The sequence below is a fragment of the Colias croceus genome, chromosome 4, assembly GCF_905220415.1.
Source record: "Colias croceus chromosome 4, ilColCroc2.1".
Classification (NCBI taxonomy): domain Eukaryota; kingdom Metazoa; phylum Arthropoda; class Insecta; order Lepidoptera; family Pieridae; genus Colias; species Colias croceus.
This window is the reverse complement of record NC_059540.1, coordinates 2045001-2072080: the sequence shown is the minus strand read 5'-3', so window position 1 is coordinate 2072080 and position 27080 is coordinate 2045001. Positions and strand designations below refer to the sequence as shown.

The following is a 27080-nucleotide window of genomic DNA, read 5'->3' as shown; positions in this document are numbered from 1 at the left end:
ATTTATTTAATATGGACCACGAAATTTATAATCATGAATTATTTTTGACGACTGCACGCCGTAACTGCACGCGTGCAAAGTTTTTTGACTTGACCTTGAAAACACGAGGCGTTGGTCGCGCGCGGCGTATGTATGTATGTACATAATATGCCGTGCGTGATACGTGAATGGTGTCGGCAAAAATTAAACAAGCAGAAACACCAGAGCCGGAATGCGATCGGTGTGCGAGGCTAGCAAAGACGGGGGGCGATGCGCGTGCGCAGCGAGAGATTGTACGTATGCGTATATGTATCATTATTTCGTCGCTGTTGTACCGCGTCGCCCGTGTGCTCTGCGCTCTCCTCGTTGCCGCAGTTCGCGTGTCGGTGTGGCGTTGGTGTTTGGTGGTGAGTCTGACAGAGTTGTAGAGTTAGTAGTGTTAGTTTTATAAAATAATAAAGACCAAAGATGATATTGTCAAAGCGTTGTGCAAACGGCGCGATACAGTTTTTAATCTTTAGTATTTTATGGAACAAAAACTCTTCAAATCATAAGATCATCAGTGTTTAAACCCTCGTCTGTCGGAACACAGATCTGTGCCAAAAATTTTGTACCCGTAGTCTGTCGGGGCACAGATCTGTGCCAAATCACCGCCGGTTGGAAATTGGCTCATTGTAACGCAAATATAGTTCAAATCTGCATAAACGACTATTTAGTTGATAGCTTATGAATTACTGAATATTTAAAGTCCATGCAATAATAATTTGACCGATAAATATTCGAAATATAACAGTAATTATGTCATACTTTAGTCGAGTAACTTTTAACTTTTAAAGTTTTACAAAATGTAAAATTTTGCGGAAAGTTGAAAAACGGTAATTATTTATTGATCTTTTTATTATTATTGACTATATAACCTAATGTTTATGTGCCGAAATAATGAAAATTACCAACAATTATACCATAAATAATGGTTTCAAATATGTATCTATCACTTAACTGTACGTTGCTTAGTTTTTGACCCCTGGTAAATCATATTTTTTTTTACATATTGTATTTGTTCTTTACATCATTTTACGAGAAATTTTGTGAAGATTTTAATGATATAATTCAAAATTTGATACTGTGTTCCATTTTAGAGATATTTCGTTTTCAAATCAAAACCGACAATAATTTCCCCGTAAAATCCGCATACAGGATGTTCACAAATTCAACGTCACTATTTTTTAAATTTCGTCTTCAATTAAATTTTTCATTTTCATACAAAATAAAATGTACATGATAATATGTTTTGTTTATATTGAAAGGTATCGTTTTTGTGGTATTTATAATTGTCCTCAGGTTAAAAACGATATACATAATCAACTACATTACATATGGACATTATAGTCCGTAACCTGCTTACGAAAAAATTCCAGAGACACATTTTCTTTCTTAATTCTTTTAGTTTTAGTATATTATGGTTAAAAGTGTATATATGCTGGAAAAATAGTAAAAAAACCTACATGGGGAACAATGGTTTTCACTATGACCTATATATAGGACAAAGTGATACTATGTAATTTGTGTAGGACAAACTCAAAAAGAAATTTAACACTTTAATTGTACAACATATTCTTACCTTCATACAAATACAACATATTATTATTTATTGGGGAACCTTAAGTTTCAGAAAAAATAAAAAGCCGGCCAAGTGCGAGTCGGACTCGCGCACCGAGGGCTTCGTACAAACTTATTTTTTTTATTATGCTGTAGGTATCTTTTAAATTGTAAATCTGAGTTTTAAATGTGAATATCAAGTTAATACACGTAGGCGTTCATATTAGTTGAAAGTTGAAATTATTAAGTACTTTTTTTATTTGTAAATGGCAATTAAAAAATCATGTTCTTTGCAATTATTCTTATATCTGTTTTTATAAAACATTGCTTTTTACCAAATTTAAAGATTTTATGTACTTGGGAAGTACCCTGTCGGTTTTGATTGCCTTGCAAATGTCAAAATTTGCTAAAAATTGCAGTATTATCCCAAAGGGTTTGGTTTTTAAGGGTCCAGAACCCTAATAAGATTACGTCTGTCCATCCCATCTGCCCATCTGTCTGTCTGTCTGTCAAGACCCATTTTATAAGGAGCGCGTAATGTAACATTTAGCTGAAATTTATATTGATTACTTGAGTCGATTGAAGCTGCGAAAAAATCAAACTTATAAACCAACGCAATCAAAAGATACAGCCGTTTATGCTGCAAATTTTCGCAAATTTCGACATTAGCAAGGGAGTCGACACCTACAGGGTACTTCCCGTGTACGTAGAGTTTTGAAATTGGGGTAAAATAAGCTCTTATAGCGCAGATTGAGGAATAATTTCGAAAATCATAAAATTTTAGAGTTACAACATAATAAAAAGTTGGTTTGTTCGGAGCCCTCGGTGTGCGAGTTTTTTATTCTTATGTACTATATGTAGTACATTCGTAGGCAGAACGTTATAGATGTAGATCGCTGTCTGAAGACGATTATTTTTTTGCATTCATGACTTTAAACAGCCTTGGAACATTACAGATTTAATAAAAAGGAATTAAATGCATCATTTGCAGTACGCCTGAAAATATAAATCTATCCTCTCATTTTGTAAATGACTAGCGATAACAATTATTGTATTTATGGTGTCAAAACTGCTTCTATTACCCAGAAGAAGAATGCAATTTTTTTATTTGAAGATATCACATTGCTGTCTAAAACTACATAATCAATAATTACTTATTTGTTAGGTAACCCTAAATAAACTTCCACCTTGATATTTTAATTTTCATTTGAAGATAAAAATATCTAAGTAACTATTTGATAGGATTACCTTTTTCCGATTCGTAAGCATTTGAGTATCAATAAAAGAGAATTCAAATGGAACAACGATCCTTGTGGCAATGGAAGACAAGACACTCCAAGGCTTACTTTAACAATAGGACGTAACAGTATTTGAAATCAAGAAAATATAACTCTGTATACTTTGTCAAATGAACAGATAATAATACTTACACGATCAGTGTCTGGGAATTTGCAGCTTTTAATTCCTGATACCAGGATTATTCATGAAATTCTACACATTACGTTTTATTTTATTCCAATCAAAATATTTTTAAGTTCCATGCCGTTTGTGTACTACGGACTTAGTAGTTAGGACTAAACTATACTGAACCGATTTTAATACAATTTTACCGATTAGTTTATATCTTAATTACAATATGCTTGGAAATACTGCATGTATTGAAGTAAAATAAAAACTAGATTGGATAGCTTTCATCACTTTCCTGATCAAATTCAAGTGGAACCTCGTGGTAATAAATCGTCGTCTCAAGGCGATCGTTGTGTTCGATATATTACAAGAAATAATGAACAGAAGTTCGTTCTGTTCGACGTTATTTGTGCAAATATTGAATTGCAAATATTCCTATTAATTGGCCAATGTTGGCGTCAACATCACACATTACAACCACATGAGTATATAAATAGTACAGACACAAAGCTTCATAACAATTTTTTACCTATTATTTCAATCCGTTAGATGATTGATATTTTTTTAAGAATCTCTGTACTATTTATTTACTCATAAGCTAATTTAGCCCACGGACAAAATTATTTGAGTAACGCGTGGCTAAGTTATATGCATAAATAGGATTGGGAGCGTTAATTTTATTAAGGCATAACGTTCATTTTTTTAATAAAACAATAATATGATACGATTCTTTCTTCTATACAACTAGGGACATAATATAATGATTTTCATTTTGTATGTTTTCTGATTCCTATTATTTGTTGATTTTTAGAATTATAAGTATAACATTTAGATGTATAATATCATTTATATGTAATTGTTTATTTATTATGAATCTTTAAGTTTATTGATTTTTATCCTTTACATAAGCTGTATTTTATAAAAAATGTTTCAAACTCAAATTTCCGTAAATTTTTGATTTATAAATTAAATGTAACGGTTTATAATTAAGTTATGGTATAATTAAATGTAGATTTCACATTTGTACAGCTTAGACATTTTTCTGAATGGATACAGTGCCTTTCGATTTGTAGTTGGACAACATTTCATATAATACGATTACTAGCTTCCGCCCGCGACTCCGTCCGCACGGAAAAAATTAAGATTTTTTTCTACGTATTTTTCCGGGATAAAAAATATCCTATTTTACGCCCAGGATAATAAGGTATAATTATACCAAGTTTCATCGAAACCGAAACCTTAGTTTTCACGTGATGCCTTCACATACAGACAGACAGACAGACAATAATTTTTTTAATCACATATTTAGGCTTGGTATCGATCCAGTAACACCCCCTGCTATTTATATTTTCAATATTTTCAATGTACAGAATTGACCCTTCTACAGATTTATTATATGTAATAGATAATAATTAAAAGCATGAAAGAAAAAAAAAGCATTTCTTCATAATGCTATTGTTACCACAAAAAATATTTTCTTAAATGCAAATTTTAAGAGAAAATAAATTAGACATGTGGAGACGTTATACATACAGACGTTAGAACAAAGCCCACTATAAGAATAACGTCATTTAGGAATAAGACGTTTTTTAAACATTAATAAAAACCTAAATATTTCCAAAAAGTAAAAATTACTGTTAGTTTTTATCTAGTTTTGATTAAAATAAAAATAAAAACAAGTAGCAAAAAATTTTGAAATGTTGTCATTTTGGAGCACCCTGTAAAGTCTGTATTTGTATGAACATGATTGGAGATCGCGCCCGCTTATGCTTATGCGTAAACGATGATATTCATAATCAACTTTCTCGAATTTTTATTAAATAAACCTATGTTTTTGTTATATTCACTCAAAAGATTGTCTATTCTAGTATGAAAATACAAAAATAAAAATCTAAAATACCTTGATATTATTTTTTTATGAGTATTTTTCTTTACAATGTAACATTTATTCAAAATGTGTGGGAAAAAATGCTTCTAATAAGTAAAATAAGCATGCCAGGGAGTAAGTAAGGTAACTAATATAAAGTTTGGTTATCTAGTTAGCATCAAAATTTACAAGAGTCTCACAGGTTAAAGTTTATATCACAAATTTTAATATCGAAAAAAATCGGCAAATCAGCGCCGAAAGCTCGAATTTGCCCGACAGACAGCACCTTTTTGAGGCGGCGCGCCGCGACAGCTGAGGGGTTAATAGTGGTAGTAGTAGTAGTTAGAAGTAGAAGTAGTAGTAGCTGTAGTAACATTGCGTCTGCCGACGGTTTGATAGATTGTCAGTTTCGTAGATTGTATTTTATATGTGTAGTGTAATAAATATTACGCATCTTGATACACTCTCGGAGCGCAGACCGTGAAAAATATACGACTATTGAACGGCAGTATAAAAATTTTTAATGCTCACATCGCACAAGTGTATATATGGTGATGTACCAATGGGCTTTTATCAGATGTTTATATGTGTGTGTGTGTGAAACACGCATATTCCAAAACTTGGTCGCACAATTTTCGATCCTTCCACTCTCCGTGCGTAGATTGATCGTTTGCGTCATAAAAGTTGACCGATATTAAAATTTTTCCTTCGCTTGATGCGAATGGGAATTGTTAAGGGGTGTCTCGTTAAGATGATACTTTCAACGATTAAACTGACTGTGTTCAGATTTATCCACGAGTGCGCGCGCGCGCGTGTGTAAATAGTGTGCGTGTGACGGTCGCCGCCGGCCGTTGCATATTATCATGTTATTTAAACACGCCGCGCGCATATTATGTATATAGAGAAGCAAACGTCGCGGCGGCATCGTCGTGTTACGTTTGAGGCTCTAGCGGAAGCTTTAGTTAGCTCCCTGGTTGATCCTGCCAGTAGTTATATGCTTGTCTCAAAGATTAAGCCATGCATGTCTCAGTGCAAGCCGTATTAAGGCGATACCGCGAATGGCTCAATATATCAGTTTTGGTTCCTTAGATCTTACTCAGTTACTTGGATAACTGTGGTAATTCTAGAGCTAATACATGCAATCAGAACTCTGACCAGTGATGGAATGAGTGCTTTTATTAGATCAAAACCAATCGACGGAGGGCCTGGCGTCTGAAGTCGTTAATTTTGATGAATCTGGATAACTTTTGCCGATCGCATGGTCCACATCCATTGTTCTATTGAAAGCACTTTCTGGGAAATGTACTATGATATATCCTTTACATTTGGCTTGATATTTTCAGTTTCAATTGCTTCTAACCATTCTCCTTTTCTATTTTCACTTCTTGGTAACCTTCAAAAAATGAATATTTAGGTTATTATAATTTTAGTCCTGACCTGACTTATTTATAAATACATTTTTAATTAAAGTAGGTACTATAAAAGCGATTAATCTTACTTAAGTTAAAATTCATATTAGGTAAATTTAAGTGTTTTATTTTTCCTTCTGCTGCTCTTGGCAAAATTAATTTGTTATTTTGGAAGTGTATTCACCAAAGCAACTATTCTTAAGATTAATGACACAGCCTTGGGAGACGCACGTCATCATCGAACATTTTGCTGATGTCGATATTATAAGCCATCACTAGCACCCAAATTCATTATTTTACTAGAACGAAAATATACAAAATAAAGCTATATTTGGTAACAATTTTGCACTGAACATAGTCTGTGAATACTCCTTAATTCAATATACATGAAAATAACTAAATCAGCAAAGAAATAACTAATATTTCAGTCAAAACGTATACATACCGGTGCAAAGACAAACTTTTCTGGTTTTCATTCTTTCCGGAGCCACATCTCACAATACTGCGCTTTGGCATTATGCCACTATTTGTCCTTGACCACTCTATATGTTTTAGACACAAATGTTTGTCACAATCACAAAAATATTCAATATTTTTCAATGTTTACTACGGAGCAATGACAGAGCATGTACATCGTATTAACGAGAACATAAAATGGCGACCGGCCACAGTAGGTATTTGAGCTAACTTCAAATGTCAAGCGGTATAGAATTAGCACTGACTGACGTATAGTCATATTTTTTCACATATCAGAATATTCATTAGTTAGAAAGAGACAGTATTAGTTTTATTATTTCGGTATCGAAATGCATGATATTTGTATAATCAGTTGTTTGTATAGAACAATATGCCCTGTCCATAGGATTCCTTAGTCATTGCGTTTGATAGAATAGATAAACGAATGTATGAGATTGACATAAGCTGGAGATACGTCACGTGACCCAGCGTAACGAAACGAAAATTGGTAGCCAAGTGGCAATGTTTTTCTATTCTATTAGACGAAACGTTAGGTACCTAAGTCATACGACAGGCGCCATACAAATGCTTAGCCAAGTGGCACTTTTGACAGGAGACTACGCCAATGGGCGTTCGATAACTACCTAGCGTACGCTATAACATCTTGTAGAAATCGAAACAAAATGGCGATTTTATAATCAGCTGTCGAAGTTTCGTGTTGTGTTTAGTGATTATAAAATTTTAGTTTTCATAAAATGCACGCTTTGAGACTTTTAAAAGCTGCGCACGATGAAGAACTTTGGCTCAGGCGCCAAAAAAGAAATGCGTCCAGACCGAGTTTAGAGACAATCAATGAAATGCCGGAACAATTGTTTCAGGAGCGTTTTAGGTTAAATAAAAAAACTTTTAGCGAGCTTTGCTGCAGCCTACGTAACGAAACAAACATACGGGGGACTAAAGAAATTCCTTTGGAAGTAAAGGTAATCCACAGTTTCTTCACTGCGATTGTTTATAATTATTAGTGATGTCCGATATTTTAAATGCCCAATGAAAGGCATGTGTTGTGCATATCTATTAGGTACCTATATTACGTATCCTAATTCTACTTATATTCGTAGGTTCTTTGCGCTCTGAGTTTCTTCGCAACGGGATCCTATCAGAGAATTGTGGGTGTCACACAACATTTGCCACAACGCACTACAAGTAGATGCATTAGGCAAGTTGTGGAGGCACTCAACAGTCCTCGGATAGTGAAAAAATGGATAGTTTTCCCTCAAACACACCAAGAAAGAACAAGAATTCGACAAGAGTAAGTGTTTTTATTAATTTATTTATAACTTTCAATGTACAACTACGACATTGGGGCCTTCAAGAAAAGAGCTTATTTGTCCATAAAAGGCCGGCAAAGCACCTGCAACACTTCTTATGTTGCAAGTGTTTATTTCTTATGCTTAAGTTGCTTGCTCTGACATAAAAAAAAAAAAAAACTTTCAATGTTTTGTACAATTTTAATAGCGGCAGTACACATGGGGCCAAGGCGTTGGGCCAACGTGTTGGGTAAAAATGAAGGATTCAAGATTCCTGTTCACACATTGGCGTACTGATCATTCTGCATTGGCGCTTCAAAGATGGACGTAGTCCGTAGAAGTTCTTGCAGCTGCGGCAATTTATTTATACAGTGCGTTTAATTACGTTTTATTACGTACATATGCACCAATAACATTGAGTGTACTCTGCTGTCTATGATGATACCATTTTCCCTTAGCATTTTCCAATCTCTCTTTTCCTTTTTTTATTTCTGTACAAATAAAACATTATTTAAAAAATATGTTTAGATTTTTTTCAAATGTTTAAAATTTGTACATTTTACATTTAATTTTAACTATAAAACGAAACTTTAAAGAGTACGGACGGATGTATTGATTGGTGATATTTGATAATATTATTTATGTAATACCTATTAAAGCACAATTTGATCAAAATCATGCTCATTGTATATTGTTATTTAATTTTTAAGAACAAGTACTTAACTGTTTCATACTATTTTACTCATTTTATAAATATATTCATTTTTTATCGAAAATGTATGAAAAACATCTAGAATAATATAATATAAATATAAAATAAAACATCTAATTTATTGAGTCATATGGTTTTTATTTTTGTGTAGTTCATGCCGTGGATTCCAAATTATTCATTCATGTCGATACAATTCTACGAATTGTAAAACCTCATTGCTTGTCCACATCGGCGCCGCCATCGCTATCGGAACATGAAAACGTAAATTTCATTGACGCGCAACGATACTGTCTCCGCTGATGAGTAACAACAAACTGAAAAAGACACCAACGTGTGAACGCTGTTTGCGGAGCGCGCCAAGATCCTTTGAAGTGTGCACAAAAAACCGACAACATTCGGATGGCCTGCCAATATTGGCGCCAACTACACTAATGAAGCCAACATACCGCCAAGTAGCTCTCTACACGTTGGCCCAACCCGTTGGCCCAACACGTTGGCCCCATGTGTACTGCCACCATAATAAATAACATAATCCTTTGCATTGAAGAAGGTTGCTGCTATTGTAGTCACAAACAATTCTATTATACCACAAAATGTTTGTTTCTGTTCAATTCTAAATGTTTTAAAGGTTTACAAAATATTATGACAAATTCATTTGAAAGTCTTTTTAACAATTGTATTATAATATGTTTAATATAATTATGTAGGTAATTGTCTTTGATTATAAAATGTGAATGTACCTAATTACAGATTTCAAAGGAAATTTCAATTGCCAGGGGTAATTGGATGCATAGATTGCACTCACATATCAATTGTAAAACCCCACATTGATGAACAGAATTATTTTAACAGAAAAGGATACCATTCCTTAAATGTGCAAATGGTAAGCTATTTTTCTTTGCATATGTATTATTAGTTAGTAAGCATTGTTTTTAATCATGTTTCATTAAAACAAAATAACAAAATAACAAAGCAACTGCAAATAGAATATTTTTTATAACTTAAATTTTTTTTTTCAGATATGTGATGATAATTTAAAGTTTATCAATGTCAATGCAAAATATGGTGGAGCCACGCATGATTCCTTCATATGGTCATCCAGTGAAGTGGAACCATACATGCGTGGACTTCACGAAAATGGTGAATTGACGTGGCTATTAGGTAAATCATTTAATTCCTACCTACTTCTACATATTTATCATAAAAATATTGGAGTTATAATTTATAAAGCTCTTTAACTACATTATTTCTTTAAGGTGATTCTGGATACCCACAGAGAGCGTGGCTGATGACACCAATTTTAAATGCCGAACCAGGTTCTCGAGCAGAGGTGTACACTACACGCCATTTACAGGCACGCAATTGTATTGAACGATGTTTTGGTGTATTGAAGGCTCGTTGGAGATGCTTGCTGAAGCATCGTACACTCCATTACCATCCTCGTGTTGCCAGTGAGGTAACTATTGCATGTTGTGTTCTGCACAATATTGCACTGGATGCTAAATTACCTCCCCCTAATAATATGGCTGAGCAACAAGAGGATGGTGATGAACCGAGTGTGGGGGTTGGACCCATTTCCAGCAACCAAGATGAGCTGATGAGTGGCAGAATAATGCTAAATAATTTAGTTAATAGATTAGTTTAGTAGGTTATTTTTGTATTTTTGTATTTTTTAAAGTGTGTTGTGTGTAGTTTTAATGTGTATTACTTTTAAGCCTAATTTAGTATGCCTGACCAAGTAGTTTTGTATAATATTTTTTCGCTCCTAAAACATTATTTTGTTTACCTACACAGATTTAAATAATGAAACTGCATTAGTTACAGTATATATTAATCCTTTTAAAGTTTCTGATAACTGCTCATATTTTAGTGCAGGTCATAGGTGAAAAAATTGATCATTGTTGCAGCCTCAACCTGTTTTTTATATTTTTAAGTTTGTAATTTTTATTATTGTATTTTTTGTTAGTATTTAAAAAAGTGTGTACTGAATTAATGGTGGTATAAACTACTTAACTAATTAAGTAATAAAATATACTATTATTATGTATATATATGTTTTATTTAATATTCTTAAAACTAAAACAAACACTTAAAACAAATTAAGTACATATAAATCCTATAAAATTTAAAGATTAAAATGTAAAACAACTAAAGACAGAGGACAGAAAATACTGTACTTAAACTATTAAATTAAAATATTAAAATCTAAAACAAACACTTAAAATAAATTAAGTACATATAAATCCTATTAAATTTAAAGATATATATAATAATAGTTTAAAAAAAACTAAAAAACACGCTTTTTGCAAATTGAAAAATGGAATAATTTTATCAAATTAGTGTATTGTCATCGGTCCTCAATAAATCTACAAAGTTTGAACGAAATCTGGCCGTTTAAAGTGGGTCAAAATCGCGCCCAAAGAAGTCGGTTACAAACAAACATTCAAACATACAGGTGAAGCTAATAAAAAGCGTGTAAAAAGTAAAACAACTAAAGACTGAGGACAGAAAATACTGTACTTAAACTATTAAATTAAAATATTAAAATCTAAAACAAGCACTTAAAAAAAATAAAAAGAAAGGCACTAAATAATACACTTAAAACCCTATGAAAAAAAAAATTAAGATGCGGGCCCTTGAGGCAATATCTCGAGCAACCTTTGCCCGATAACAGCTATTTGCTGCATCACCCTAGTTTGCTCGCGATTTGCCTCAACCTTTAGCGACTCCAGCCGCAGTCGCTCCATTTCTCTTTGGTGGAAAAGTTCCTCACGCTCCCTCTCACGTTCATGGAGAAGCTTTTCCCTTTCCCTTTCTCGCTCATGGGAAAGCTTCTCTCGCGTCTCCTCCAGTGCAAGGCGTCGTTGTTCAACCGCCACAAATTCTGTAGCGGCCCGGTCAAATGGCGTTAAGCCGCGATTCCTGCGAGCTCTCTGCATCCCATGTCGCGGCGAGGCAGTCGCAGATCGCGGTGACGCCGATGACCGTCGACCAGTGGGACGCGGAGGAGAACGCGGTAGAGGGGGCGGCGGACGTACTGGTGGTGGTGGTGGTGAGGGCTGTGGGTCTAGCAGTAGCGGTGATGCTGGCAATGTTGGAACACTTGCTGTTGAGTAATGAAAATAATGTTAAGGAGGCAAATATAATTCTGACTTCCACTTATATTATAAATTAGAAATGTTCATCCATTCCATCTGTTGAATAATATTCTCTAGGATACAAGCAAAGACTAATTTATTCAAGTCATTTAATGAATTATGTTCAATTATTATCGATTAAACTATATTATGACGATTGAAAACAGCTCCTAGAAGAAGGCTAATTTAATAAGTAAATAGAGTTTAATAAAACTTACTATTATAATTAAAATTCTCTAAGCCTACAGGAATTTCAATTTCCACATCTTCAGGAATGGGTTCTTCCCTTGGTACTGGTGGCGCCTGAAAAATATTTATTTTTATCAATATATTAGTTATTTATAACTTTTATCATATACTCTTAACACTTACAAATGTTACGATTAGGAATTGTTAGCTAAGTATTTTGTATAATTGATATAGATTTATAAAGAATAAAATATAATTAAAAGATATTTAATGTTCTCATCAACATTAACTATCTATTAATTATATTGTGATGGAATTACATTTTCAAACACTAGCTGTGCTCCGTAGTTTTACCTGCAGTGCTCTGCTCCTGTTGGTCTTAGCGAGATGATATATAGCCTATAACCTTCCTCGATAAGTGGGCTATCTAAAATCGAAAGAAATTTTCAAATCGGACCAGTATTTCCCGAGATTAGCGTGTTCAATCAAACAAACAAACTCTTCAGCTTTATTATATTAGTATAGATTTTCAAGCTGTTTATTTGTTTTATTTATTTAATACAATTCATTTTACACAAGTTGAAAGAGGCTTATATGTAATCTCTTTCAAAATAAATATCTATTATTGGCCATGCAAGTTACAGAGGAATTGGTGTGATACGTAAAGTTGCTATAATATAATAGTACTAACATTAAAGCCATGCTCTTGTATGCCAGCTTGACCAAGAACAGCAGTCTCTCCCAGTATGGCACAGACTCGGTCTTCCAAAACTGTTAGAGACAGCCTGCTGCTTGGACCACCACCAGTACCATTTGTGTGGTTGGAAATCAACATTTTCTTTTTTTTTGTTTTAGTCTTCCAATCTGCCCAGACCTTTAGGTTTACATGTTGTGAGTTAAAGCGGTGCATGAAAAGGGCAATAGCAAAATAAATGAATATATTAAAATATACAGCTATGTTAACAAGATGCAAGTAAATAGCAAAACAATTGAGAGTTTGCAATATACACTTAGGTTAACAACATGCAAGTTAATAGCAAAACAATTGAGAGTTTGCAATATACACTTAGGTTAACAAGATGCAAGTAAATAGCAAAACAATTGAGAGTTTGCAATATACACTTAGGTTAACAAGATGCAAGTGAATAGCAAAACAATTGAGAGTTTGCAATGTACACTTAGGTTAACAAGATGCAAGTTAATAGCAAAACAATTGAGAGTTTGAAATATACAGCTAGGTTAACAAGATGCAAGTTCAAACTTACTTTCTTCCACTTCTCTTGTGATTTGTGAACCCCACCACCAACTGAATTAAGTAATAATGTGAGCCTTGCCCACATTTGGTCGGCTTTTAGTCGACCCTGAGGTCCCCGCTGTGGTCGAGAGAGGTCACCATACCTATGGGTAACACACACCAATGAAGCACTTGGTATTAATGATTTCATTGTTTATTATAAAAATATTGAAGCAAGTTTGGAATCAAAACTGTATTTTTTTAATAGTACCTTTCCATGAATTCTATAAGAGCAGAAAATTGCTCCTGGCTGGCGCGCAGTCTCTCCATTTCTAAACTAGAAAAATAAGTACACATAAATAAATTAAATTTAAACCTTGAAGACATTATATCTTTTTATGCCTCATTGCAAATGCAAAATTAACTTACCTCTATTTGTATTTTTATAATTTAAAGCACAACCTGTATTTTTTAGTTCACTTCAAAAATTTTTTGACTTTTTACTTTTTCCGTTTTCGGAATTCGGCAGTTTAATTTGAATATTTCAAGAATATTTTTCAACATTACTAATGTCAAACTGAATGACAGTTGACAGTTTGACGTACGCTGACTGACGTTAGAATTCGAAGCCATAGACATTAGCGTACGATCCAATAGAATAAGCGTTCGCCAAGTTCTAATCCACTTGGCTACCTGTCGTTTATCGTATTCGATAAGGCGTCAACGTTTGTAGAAAGAGAAACGCTATAAATCGTATGCCACTTGGCTAGGGGGGCTGGTAATTTTAATATGTTCTATGAATAGGGCCGTAATAGGAGAAGATATAACCTAATACAGAGTTACCTGGAAATAACTACCACCGTAATAGGAAAACTACTCCTTTTTTTTAACCGACTTCAAAAAAAAGGAGGAGACGAAAGGAGGAAACGAGAGCGCGGAACGAGCGACAAAGAAGCACAATCGGACGTTGTCACGTTCAATTATCGTCAGTAAACCGACTTTACAGACAACCAATTTTTTTTTTTTTTTTTTTTATGTATGTACACCGATTACTCCGAGGTTTCTGAACCGATTTACGTGATTCTTTTTTTGTTCGATGCGGGATGGTGTCGAATTGGTCCCATAAAAATTTTATTCGGATAGGCCCAGTAAGTTTTTATTTTATGAGCATTTTTGTCTGCATTTGTAAATGTTGCAAGTGCAAGTTTAAAGTCGGTTGTTTTTAACGCAGTTATCATTATAATCCTAATTCGGACCCATCAAAAATTCGATAAACAAGAGAATGTAAATGCGATAACAGTTTTTTGGCTCATAGAGCAGGCTCCAAGGAGATGTTCGTTTGCATAAATAGCGGACCTAAATCTGACTTCTGATATATATTGTATAGATCCCAGACATCCTATAGACAGATGTTGCCAACCAGTTTTGTGGTCCCCTTCCCCGCACCCCGGTTATTAAATATGGCATACAAAGAAAAAAATAAACATTTCCAAAACATGCCGCGTGGGGTATCAAATGAAAGAGCTTATTGAGTAGATCACGAATATATAGCATACTATAACATTTCTTACACTTTCTCTAAGATTTTTTAGAAAATTTACGAAAATGGTCCATTTTTGAGTTAACTTTAAACCACTATAGATTGAAAACTCATGAATATATTTTTTAAATTATTATTTTAAATAATTAACAATAGTCCATTGTTTACGATTCAATAGTTCGTACAGTGAAATAGTTGCATGGGGGGGGGGGGGGGAGCATTCAAAGATGGCGAGTATATTTTCAAGTTTATGCCAGAAATAAAGGCCTAATACAAAAATATCGGTGTCAGGGCTTGGAATAATTATCTCTGCACTGTCGTTGTGTTTGACAGAATGAAAAATATGGCAGAACATTCTTGAATCAGCCTCTTAACCCGTGTAGCGTCCTACGCACAGCCAGAGGCGGCTCGCCCTAAGGAGCGCTGGTGCAGTGAACTCCCATAAATAATTATAATAAAATCATACTCCTTAATTTCATTATTAATATTAATTATTACTATTTAAAATCAATCGTAATCGTAAAAAACTACTGGCAATACCAATGAATATATCCATCATTCCATCATTCCATACACCTGACACCTGTAGGTATAATACTGTATTATAAAACGCGCGTAGCGGAGCGCTCACGATTGCGCTCCAATGAAAAAATATTCAGTACATTTTCTAATACGAAATCCAATAGGAGTGAAAGAGATAGTTTTGTCAGAGCCCTGCGCGTAAAACAGAAGATTTTCTATGAAAAAATAGCAAAATTCGGAGCGCCGCTCCCGCAAACGTTGCCGGTTCGTTTTTACCGCGCGCCCGTACACAAGACAGCGATTGCGCGACGTTGCCACTCAAAATAATATAAACAAACACTATAGTCAACTTGCACGCGCGCGAATGTACCTATAATCGGGAATTTTCGAATTAAAATCATAAGATACGTGTTGATTGTTGAAATAGCCTGTAGTTATCAGTATTACTTGTGAGTGTTAAAATGGACAATTATAATGTGGCGTTCATTAAAAAGTGTGTTAAAACGTTACAAATTCGGCTTGAATTGAAAGCTAAGGGACCGCCACGACCTGAACTTGACCTTACGCAAAAATGTACGACAAAAACGAAAACATATACGCGTGTGTTTAAATCCGAACAATAGGTATGTGAAAACACCGTGGTTGTGTGGTTGTGATGAACATGAAAGCAACAAAATATTTTGTTTTCCGTGTCTTTTATTTGAAGCGGGCGCGGCCGACGGAGGTGAGAGTGCTTGGACTGAAACGGGCGTTGACGACTTAGCTCATCTTTCAATCAAGATGAAAAAACATTCACAATCTCGGTAGGTACCATTTGTTGAATGAACTGCAATTGGCGTCTATCGAACGACAAGACATTCGTAAAGCATTAGATTCCGCGTACCGAAAGTCAATACGCGAGTTCAATGACCGTGTCGATGAAAACAGACATATTTTACGAAGGTTAATAGATTGTGTCAAGTTATAGATATTTTTGCACACCAAAAAGAAAGACGTATGCATTTCCTTTATAAGTAATTTTTTAATTAAATTGTACTGCTTTAACATCATGTATTTTCAGTGTTTTATTTCAAGTGAACACCCATAAAATTTTGTCACGAGCCGCCTCTGCGCACAGCGGTTGTAGCGTAACTCAAATTGTACTGAGAGCGTCCTGCGCTGACAAACGCAGTGCGTAACGCGGCCCGTGACATTGAAGGTCATCAGTAGAGACGTACAAGTGAATGTTTCCAGTATAAAAAATATTTCTCTATGCCTTAAACATTTATAATTCAAATCGACACGACTCCGAGACAGGAAATACAGACTAAAACCACAAAAAAAAAAAAAAAGTGAATCATTGATTGAGTTGCGTCATCGGCCATAGTTTGTACTTTGTAACGTTCGTCTTGTTCAACGAATATTTGGATTGTGAATTATGCCGAGAGGAATAATTAGATGAGTGATAATTGAGACGTATATTACTGGAAATTTTACGTAGAATACGTTTATGATATTGGTTTTAGGGATATTTGAAGAATACTCAGTGAAAAAGTGTCTCAACTTTTCAGTGCGGAAGACGCAAAATGGCGCTTTTTTTCTTGTTTGTGAATAATGGATATTTGTTATTATTCATAGTGAAATACGTTGTGTTAAATGTGTGAAAATATAAGTGAATGTATTTGGCAATCGTGTAGTGATATGAAAACGTGAATATGATCATTTGATGACTCACCATTATCATGTAAGTGTTAGTAGGTATGTAAGCAATTAAAATTAAAACAAAAGAAAATCAATTTTTTTATAATTTTATAGAAAAAATATATCGTCATGATTACATTTTTATGCTATAACTAGTTTCTTCCTCTTTCCAAAAATATATCATACATGGCATATAATTATAGAACAATAGGGTAAATAAAATCCCACCAAAAACATTTTCATGTAAAATGTTGCTAAGACGAGCCCATATGACTCGCACTGTCAAAAAGTTATCAGATCTCATGTAGAGCGAAGCTTCTAACACTACACGCCCTAACTCTACAAGGCCTAACTTCACAAACTCTACACCTTAGTCAAAATATGTGGCTTGGCCATTTCGCTACATTCACATCGGCGTAAGGTGAAAAATTAATTCACTGTGCATTACTTTTGTGTTATACAATAGTTCTTGTAGTAACGAACGGCCAAGCCACATATTTTGACTAAGGTGTAGAGTTTGTGAAGTTAGGCCTTGTAGAGTTAGGGCGTGTAGTGTTAGAAGCTTCGCTCTACATGAGATCTGATAACTTTTTGACAGTGCGAGTCATATGGGCTCGTCTTAGCAACATTTTACATGAAAATGTTTTTGGTGGGATTTCATTTCTTTTTGTAAGTTGTTTGTAACAAAATTTTATAAGTATGTCGATTAAAGTTTTAATTTTTTTTTTTTAACAAGGAGTACCTATACATATATATATCTAGGGGAACCAAGTTTTAGATTATTAGATTAGACCTCTAGCGTCATCAAAATTTAATTTAAAATTACAGGTCTCATACAAACTCCCATCCCCTAGTTTAAGGGGTTGGGGGATGAAAGTTAAAAGTTTTTTAAATTTTTTGTTGTTTGTGTGCTAATACTAGCTTACATACAAAATTTCAGCTTTCTACGACATTAGGAAATACCTTAAGAATTTTGATGATCATCAGTGAGTCAGTGACGAAATTAGCGTTTTTTAGATATAAATAAAATCTGAAGTATAAAAGCTAATGTAATTAAAACTAAATATGTTCAATAAGTCCGCTATTGACAATATACAAACGAAAATTTTGTTGATCTAGCATAATCCAAACCTAAGTTATGAGGGTTCAAAAAAACGTCGAAGCGCTTCGAGAAAAGGTAGGTAGTGCCCGTGCTTGTTCGCTTGGCTCGTCTTGGCGGGGGCACTACCGTGCCCCCAGATTTTCAAACTCGGTAGTCATAAAAAAGCTAGATTTCGTAAACTACCTCGACATACTTGGGACGCATAACATCTGTGCGTATGACGCTAGACGGGTTAACTTCACAGAGCAAGTAATAGGTATAGGAAGAGACGGCACTCAGTACTTCGATTTCGAGCTCACGCACACATATGCATGTATTACTTAGGTTAAGTCTTATATACCAACCTATGAAAAGTTCACGTCAAAAATGATCCACATTGCTGCCAACATTTAAAAGTTGAAGTTGCTAGTGATGTCTCTTTGAGTACATATTATCGATAAAACTTCATATCGATATCGATAAAATTTTCGATGCTGGGTAACATCACTACTAATTCTCATCCTTATTCAAATTTATAGGAAATTAAAAATAAAACACCAACAATGTAGATCAATAAGTTTATTATAATATAATAATAATTACCTATATCTAACATTTTTATATAATATTAAAACTCACTATTATCAGCAAAAATGGATAATTCCATTTGAATTTTGAATTTTACTGAATATCTTTATTTAGGCATGTAGGACTTAATTCGGCTTAAATATTATGTGAATACAACTAGATTCACATTTTATACTTTTCCTTGAAATATTTTGCGGGATTTCTATTTTAAAATCTCATTCTAAATTTCCAATATATCGTTGCCGTTCGGATCGCCATATTGGAATTGTAAGAAGTTGTTGTTTTCTTTGGACAAAACAATAATAATATTATCTCCTCTCCAATTGATTCTACAGCCAGAACATGACGTAATAGAGAAGTTTTCTCGTAAAAATTATTATTTTTTATATCTTCCTTTAATAGAACAGTCATTGGGTATATATTGCAAATACTTAGTCACAAATCACATTAATAATTATTATCAATTATTATCTACACAAAGATTTTAACATTGTTTACACATAACACTTTTTCTTCTTCTTTCACTTTTGGCAGAAATATAACAAATTAAAAAATTCAATGTACTGTACATTAACTGAGTAAATAAGTAAGAAAATCTACGATATACGAAGAACAGATTTTGTTTATCTTCCACCAAAACAATTAATAAAACGCCATTTTGAATTCAAATTTCAAACAACAAATCAACATCAAGAGGTTGTCTATGCTTAAGTCTTAACCATTGACAAGAAATCGAAGAAAGAAAGAAATAATTTATTAATGTATTAGCTTAAAATTAAAATATACAAAAATAAGGTTTAAAAAAAAATAAGAAATAATAATAAATAATTAAAACTAAAAAATTAAATCTAATATTAAATGATTACATCGGAGGGGCCAACATTAGAAATGTTTTTATTTTTTCTAAAAGTTGGCAGAACAGACTCTCCCTTAGGTCTTTGAAAAGTACAAAATAATTTGAACTGTATGTCAATTGAATGAAGTTTAAAATTGCTTGATAATGGAAGCCTAACCAAAACGATGTTCTTAAGGACGCGTTTACGAATCTGACAAAAATAAGCAGTTTTTCGGTACATTTTGCGACAAAATAATACAAAACCAAATTAAACTAATAATTACTATAGATAGATTAATCCTTAACCCTCAATTCACTAGGTGAAATTTGCTAACATAAACAGCTTCCATGAGTCCACTGGACTCATATATTTTCTTGGCGTGTTTTTTTCAAATAAAACTCTTTTTTTTATTAAGTTTTTTTATTATTATTTTTAAATGTTTATTAAGGCACTACAAAAAAATAATAAAACTGGATAAACTTCTGAAATACTCTTAAAAATAAAAAAAAACTTATTCTAATAGTCTTAGAAAACAGAGTTATTTTCAAAGCCCTACAATAATGGCAAATATTTTTAACTAATGGCTCTTTTTAATTTTATAAGACTTCTAAAGGAATGCAAAACAGAAAATAAACAACAAAAATGTACGCTTCTATACAAAAAAATAAAACGTGCAATGGGGTATTGCCACCGATTGCAGGCAGCGACGGCATGCCATTTTTGAGCAACTCAAACATACAGGCTTCAGACATCTAGTGCCTGAATGTGCAGTCTTTGTTCTCTTTTTGTAATTACATGGATAACAATGCTTTCTTTCTGTCCTAGATAGCTTGTCTTCGGTTTCAGAGTGGCTCGCATCTTCATCATTCATAATTTGTGTGATCCATGATTCCAAAACAGAATCTGCCTGGTCTTCATTCATATTTACAACTTTATGTTGTTTTAGATCCATTTTACAAACCTACAACAACAACAAATATTAAAATACATATTTTTATATCATTAATACGACAAATAAGCAACATTTAAGAATCGTAACAAATAAATAAAATATTACTTAATTCACTAGTATGAGTCCATGGGACTCACTCGACGTAATAACTTACCTATTACGCAGCGCAGGCGCACGTCCTCTCGCTACCGCGGTGCCCACGTCACTGCAGGAAGGTACTGAGACGGTGGAGGAAATAAGTCACCAGGGGAAAAAAATATAATAGTTTGAAAGTTCGATGTGAGTCCAATGGACTCAGGTAGTGAATTAAGGGTTAATCTTTAAATGGTAGCAATTTTTTAGTCGAAAATTTTGGTTTATAATATTATCTAATATATAAAAATCAATGCCACTTTTCGTTGTAATTCCATAACTCGAGAACGGCTGAACCGATTTCGATAATTCTTTTTTTATTATATTCCTTGAAGTACGAGGATGGTTCTTATGTAGAGAAAACGTTAATATGTACCACGGGCGAAGCCGGGGCGGACCGCTAGTAAAAAATATTTTCCGTTGCACAAACACAAAATTGACAATATCGTGCTGAATAAAGGAACATTTTTCATGTATTTAATAAAATAAATTTAATGATTTAAAAATATTTTAAGTAAGCAGACATGTCCAACTCAAAAAGGTAGCAAAGAAAACTATCAAAATGTTACAAATAGGCTGAGAAATCAAACCTTATTTTTTCACATATTTAGTTGTAACGCGTGATACTTATTGGATTGAAATAAGGGTTATTTTACTGGCTCATCTTGATTTATTGCACAAAAATTTGTAATGAAATATTTTAGTCTGCGCTCGGCCGCCGTTGTGAGTGGACACTGTGACGCTTGTAAGCAGCTCCTCGTTTACGAAAAGATCACTGTACGAATACAAAATATTTGACCTAATAAACTTGATCCTTCACGCATTCATTTTATTTATAGATTTTATACTTATGGGATTATAAATTTCATATTTAGTTTCTGACTTGATGGAGTGACCTGAAGGTGTACTTCGAAGACTGCTACTGGAACTAATAAACGATTAGAGCTAGGTGTGCCGAGTTTGGGCTCATTTTGTTAGTTATGTTGAGACCTTACCTCCAGACTTGATGGAGTGACCTGCAGGTGTACTTCGAAGACGGCTACTGGAACTAATAGACGAGTAGAGCTAGGTATGCCGAGTTTGGGCTCGTTTTGTTAGTTACATTGAGACCATACCTCCAGACTTGATGGAGTGACCTGAAGGTGTACTTCGAAGACTGCTACTGGAACTAATAAACGATTAGAGCTAGGTGTGTCGAGTTTGGGCTCATTTTGTTAGTTATGTTGAGACCTTACCTCCGGATTTGATGGAGTGTCCTGAAGGTGTACTTCGAAGACTGCTACTGGAACTAATAGACGAGTAGAGACTAGGTGTGCCGAGTTTGGGCTCGTTTTGTTAGTTATGTTGAGACCTTACCACCGGACTTAATGGAGTGACCTGCAGGTGTACTTCGAAGACTGCTACTGGAACTATTAGACGAGTAGAGCTAGGTGTGCCGAGTTTGGGTTCATTTTGTTAGTTATGTTGAGACCTTACCACCGGACTTGATGGAGTGACCTGCAGGTGTACTTCGAAGACTTCTACTGGAACTAATAGACGGTTAGAGCTAGGTGTGCCGAGTTTGGGCTCATTTTGTTAGTTATATTGAGACCTTACCTCCGGACTTGATGGAGTGACCTGCAGGTGTACTTCGAAGACTGCTACTGGAACTAATAAACGATTAGAGCTAGGTGTGTCGAGTTTGGGCTCATTTTGTTAGTTATGTTGAGACCTTACCTCCGGATTTGATGGAGTGTCCTGAAGGTGTACTTCGAAGACTGCTACTGGAACTAATAGACGAGTAGAGACTAGGTGTGCCGAGTTTGGGCTCGTTTTGTTAGTTATGTTGAGACCTTACCACCGGACTTAATGGAGTGACCTGCAGGTGTACTTCGAAGACTGCTACTGGAACTAATAAACGATTAGAGCTAGGTGTGTCGAGTTTGGGCTCATTTTGTTAGTTATGTTGAGACCTTACCTCCGGATTTGATGGAGTGTCCTGAAGGTGTACTTCGAAGACTGCTACTGGAACTAATAGACGAGTAGAGACTAGGTGTGCCGAGTTTGGGCTCGTTTTGTTAGTTATGTTGAGACCTTACCACCGGACTTAATGGAGTGACCTGCAGGTGTACTTCGAAGACTGCTACTGGAACTATTAGACGAGTAGAGCTAGGTGTGCCGAGTTTGGGCTCATTTTGTTAGTTATATTGAGACCTTACCTCCGGACTTGATGGAGTGTCCTGAAGGTGTACTTCGAAGACTGCTACTGGAACTAATAGACGAGTAGAGCTAGGTGTGCCGAGTTTGGGCTCATTTTGTTAGTTATGTTGAGACCTTACCTCCGGACTTGATGGAGTGACCTGCAGGTGTACTTCGAAGACTGCTACTGGAACTAATAAACGATTAGAGCTAGGTGTATCGAGTTTGGGTTCATTTTGTTAGTTATGTTGAGACCTTACCTCCGGACTTGATGGAGTGTCCTGAAGGTGTACTTCGAAGACTGCTACTGGAACTAATAGACGAGTAGAGCTAGGTGTGCCGAGTTTGGGCTCGTTTTGTTAGTTATGATGAGACCTTACCTCCGGACTTGATGGAGTGACCTGAAGGTGTACTTCGAAGACGTTAGATAGACGTTAGTTAGACGTTGTCGTTGTTGTTGTTGTTGTTTGTTGTTGTTGTTGTTGGTCGTTTATAATTTATTTAATATGGACCACGAAATTTATAATCATGAATTATTTTTGACGACTGCACGCCGTAACTGCACGCGTGCAAAGTTTTTTGACTTGACCTTGAAAACACGAGGCGTTAGTCGCGCGCGGCGTATGTTTGTATGTATGTATTATGTATGTATGTATGTACATATGCCATGCGTGATACGTGAATAGTATCTGAAAAAAATAAACAAGCAGAAACATCGTAGCCGGGATGCGAGACAATCGGTGCGCGAGGCTAGCGAAGACGGGGGGGCGTTGCGCGTGGGCAGCGAGACATTTGTACGTACGTATGTGTATGTATCATTATTTCGTCGCTGTTGTACCGCGTCGCCCGTGTGCTCTGCGCTCTCCTCGTTGCCGCCGTTCGCGTGTCGGTGTGGGGTTGGTGTTTGGTGGTGAGTCTGTGACAGAGTTGTAGAGTAGTGTGTTAGTTCTATGAAATAATAAAAGACCACCAAAGATGATGATATTGTAAAAGCGTTTGTGCATACGGCGCGATACAGTTTTTAATCTTTAGTGGTGGTAGTAGTAGTAGTAGTTAGTAGTAGTAGTAGAAGAAGTAGAAATTAGTAACTGTAGTAACATTGCGTCTGCCGACGGTTTGATAGATTGTCAGTTTCGTAGATTGTATTTTATATGTGTAGTGTAATAAATAATATTACGCATCTTGATACACTCTCGGAGCGCAGACCGTGAAAAATATACGACTACTATTGAACGGCAGTATAAAATTTTTTATTGCTCACATCGCACACGTTTGTGATGTACCAATGGGCTTTTATCAGATGTTTATATGTGGTCGCAATTTTCGATCCTTCCACTCTCCGTGCGTAGATTGATCGTTTGCGTCATAAAAGTTGACCGATATTAAAATTTTTCCTTCGCTTGATGCGAATGGGAATTGTTAAGGGGTGTCTCGTTAAGATGATACTTTCAACGATTTAACTGACTGTGTTCAGATTTATCCACGTGTGCGCGCGCGCGTGTGTGAATAGTGTGCGTGTGACGGTCGCCGCCGTTGCATATCATGTTATTTAAACACGCCGCGCGCATATGTATGTATATAGAGAAGCGAACGTCGCGGCGGCATCGTCGTGTCACGTTTGAGGCTCTAGCGGAAGCTTTAGTTAGCTCCCTGGTTGATCCTGCCAGTAGTTATATGCTTGTCTCAAAGATTAAGCCATGCATGTCTCAGTGCAAGCCGTATTAAGGCGATACCGCGAATGGCTCAATATATCAGTTTTGGTTCCTTAGATCTTACTCAGTTACTTGGATAACTGTGGTAATTCTAGAGCTAATACATGCAATCAGAACTCTGACCAGTGATGGAATGAGTGCTTTTATTAGATCAAAACCAATCGACGGAGGGCCTGGCGTCTGAAGTCGTTAATTTTGATGAATCTGGATAACTTTTGCCGATCGCATGGTCCAGTACCGGCGACGCATCTTTCAAATGTCTGCCTTATCAACTTTCGATGGTAGTTTCTGCGACTACCATGGTTGTCACGGGTAACGGGGAATCAGGGTTCGATTCCGGAGAGGGAGCCTGAGAAACGGCTACCACATCCAAGGAAGGCAGCAGGCGCGCAAATTACCCACTCCCGGCACGGGGAGGTAGTGACGAAAAATAACGATACGGGACTCTTACGAGGCCTCGTAATCGGAATGAGTACACTTTAAATATTTTAACGAGGAACAATTGGAGGGCAAGTCTGGTGCCAGCAGCCGCGGTAATTCCAGCTCCAATAGCGTATACTAAAATTGTTGCGGTTAAAAAGCTCGTAGTTGCATTTGTGCGCCGCGCTGTCGGTGCACCGCATCCGCGGTGATACTGACACGTTTGCGGAGCATATCGTCGGTGAGCCGGTCGTTAAAAGCCGGTTCAATATCAAAATCCTATCGCGGTGCTCTTCAGTGAGTGTCGAGGTGGGCCGACAATTTTACTTTGAACAAATTAGAGTGCTCAAAGCGGGCTCAAAATGCCGCTTGAATATTTCGTGCATGGAATAATAGAATATGATCTCGGTTCTATTTTGTTGGTTTTCAGAACTCCGAGGTAATGATTAATAGGGATAACTGGGGGCATTCGTATTGCGACGTTAGAGGTGAAATTCTTGGATCGTCGCAAGACGAACATCAGCGAAAGCATTTGCCAAAGGTGTTTTCATCAATCAAGAACGAAAGTTAGAGGTTCGAAGGCGATTAGATACCGCCCTAGTTCTAACCGTAAATATGTCATCTAGCGATCCGCCGACGTTACTACAATGGCTCGGCGGGCAGCTTCCGGGAAACCAAAAGGGAGTATGGTTGCAAAGCTGAAACTTAAAGGAATTGACGGAAGGGCACCACCAGGAGTGGAGCCTGCGGCTTAATTTGACTCAACACGGGAAATCTCACCAGGCCCGGACACCGGAAGGATTGACAGATTAATAGCTCTTTCTTGATTCGGTGGGTGGTGGTGCATGGCCGTTCTTAGTTGGTGGAGCGATTTGTCTGGTTAATTCCGGTAACGAACGAGACTCTAGCCTGCTAAATAGGCGTCGTCATTTAGGTGTGCGCGGCTCTCGGGTCGCGCAACTCACTGGCGGCGTATTAAAATTCTTCTTAGAGGGACCGGCGGCTTTGAGCCGCACGAGATTGAGCAATAACAGGTCTGTGATGCCCTTAGATGTCCTGGGCCGCACGCGCGCTACACTGAAGGAATCAACATGTTCTCCCTGGCCTAGAGGCCCGGGCAACCCGTTGAAACTCCTTCGTGCTGGGGATTGGGGTTTGCAATTATCCCCCATAAACGAGGAATTCCTAGTAAGCGCGAGTCATAAGCTCGCGTTGATTACGTCCCTGCCCTTTGTACACACCGCCCGTCGCTACTACCGATTGAATGATTTAGTGAGGTCTTCGGACCGACACGCGGTGGCTTCACGGCCGTCGGCGTTGCTGGGAAGTTGACCAAACTTGATCATTTAGAGGAAGTAAAAGTCGTAACAAGGTTTCCGTAGGGGAACCTGCGGAAGGATCATTAACGTAACGCACTGCGCACTCTCGCACTACTCGCATACGCGCATCGTGTGTGTGTGTGTTTGTGTATAGTACGAACAAGTGTCGTGGGACGCGTGAATGTGACTGCATCCGTTAAAAAAAAAAAAAAAAAAAAAATACGAATACCTCTAACATGTCAGTGTATGACGTGTTAGAGTGATTCGCGAAAGCGCGCGGTACATATTTTAACCTATGTACACACACGCAAACGTTACATAAAAGAACCACGCACGAAACACTTTGAATAATAATATTATAATATGTAATAAACTATTACCCTGAACGGTGGATCACTTGGCTCGCGGGTCGATGAAGAACGCAGTTAACTGCGCGTCATAGTGTGAACTGCAGGACACATTTGAACATCGACATTTCGAACGCACATTGCGGTCCGTGGAGAAATATCCAGGACCACTCCTGTCTGAGGGCCGGCTGTATAAAAACAACAATCCACACTGTTCACACACGTGTTTTCACGCGTGTTAGCATGTGACGGTTTAGCGAGCGCATTGTGTGCACGCTATCCGTTTGAAAATTTTACCTGTATTGTGTTCTACGTGTGCGCGACTCGGTGTGAAACCGTTGTGGACGCTTCTCGCGCGACGCTCGTATGACATGTCTCGTGTAGAATGTGTCGTGAACTGTTTCGCATATAGGCCGAGCCGCATTCAAAGCGCTCGTAGTGCGTGTTATTGTGTAATATAAATGAAAGTGAAGCGTA

General features: G+C 36.2%; 2 protein-coding genes, 1 long non-coding RNA gene and 2 other non-coding genes across 5 annotated transcripts; 3 read left to right on the top strand and 2 right to left on the bottom strand.

Moving 5' to 3' along the window:
- Nucleotides 1–6039: 6039 nt before the first annotated feature.
- Nucleotides 6040–7024, bottom strand: LOC123691340. Its single transcript, XR_006751384.1, has 2 exons — nt 6707–7024; nt 6040–6245 (listed from the first exon to the last, which is right to left on the bottom strand). It is a non-coding gene; the product is annotated as an uncharacterized LOC123691340 (long non-coding RNA).
- Nucleotides 7025–7070: 46 nt separating this feature from the next.
- Nucleotides 7071–10783, top strand: LOC123691326 (putative nuclease HARBI1). Its single transcript, XM_045635658.1, has 5 exons — nt 7071–7697; nt 7836–8026; nt 9487–9619; nt 9756–9897; nt 9993–10783. The coding sequence occupies exons 1-5, from the start codon at nt 7473–7475 to the stop codon at nt 10379–10381; spliced, it is 1080 nt and encodes a 359-aa protein (XP_045491614.1). The 5' UTR covers nt 7071–7472; the 3' UTR covers nt 10382–10783.
- A 465-nt stretch (nt 10784–11248) lies between these two features.
- On the bottom strand, nt 11249–13744 carry LOC123691331 (proline-, glutamic acid- and leucine-rich protein 1-like). Its single transcript, XM_045635664.1, has 6 exons — nt 13726–13744; nt 13568–13628; nt 13328–13460; nt 12754–12936; nt 12092–12176; nt 11249–11842 (listed from the first exon to the last, which is right to left on the bottom strand). Exons 2-6 carry the CDS (start codon nt 13624–13626, stop codon nt 11358–11360), a joined length of 945 nt encoding a protein of 314 aa, XP_045491620.1. The 5' UTR covers nt 13627–13628; nt 13726–13744; the 3' UTR covers nt 11249–11357.
- Nucleotides 13745–24452: 10708 nt separating this feature from the next.
- Nucleotides 24453–26342, top strand: LOC123691527. The gene has a single exon (XR_006751414.1). It is a non-coding gene; the product is annotated as a small subunit ribosomal RNA (ribosomal RNA).
- A 291-nt stretch (nt 26343–26633) lies between these two features.
- On the top strand, nt 26634–26790 carry LOC123691534. Its single transcript, XR_006751421.1, has one exon. It is a non-coding gene; the product is annotated as a 5.8S ribosomal RNA (ribosomal RNA).
- Nucleotides 26791–27080: the final 290 nt, after the last annotated feature.

Excerpts from the sequence above, each read along its gene's own strand:
- LOC123691331 (XM_045635664.1), bottom strand. The coding sequence starts at position 13,626 with ATGGAGAGACTGCGCGCCAGCCAGGAGCAATTTTCTGCTCTTATAGAA. Across the intron at positions 12,937-13,327 it reads CACAAGAGAAGTGGAAGAAA|GTCTGGGCAGATTGGAAGAC; the intron begins GTAAGTTTGAAC and ends GTAAACCTAAAG. Across the intron at positions 12,177-12,753 it reads TACAAGAGCATGGCTTTAAT|GCGCCACCAGTACCAAGGGA; the intron begins GTTAGTACTATT and ends AATATTTTTCAG.
- LOC123691326 (XM_045635658.1), top strand. The coding sequence starts at position 7,473 with ATGCACGCTTTGAGACTTTTAAAAGCTGCGCACGATGAAGAACTTTGG. Across the intron at positions 7,698-7,835 it reads AAATTCCTTTGGAAGTAAAG|GTTCTTTGCGCTCTGAGTTT; the intron begins GTAATCCACAGT and ends TTATATTCGTAG. Across the intron at positions 9,620-9,755 it reads ATTCCTTAAATGTGCAAATG|ATATGTGATGATAATTTAAA; the intron begins GTAAGCTATTTT and ends TTTTTTTTTCAG.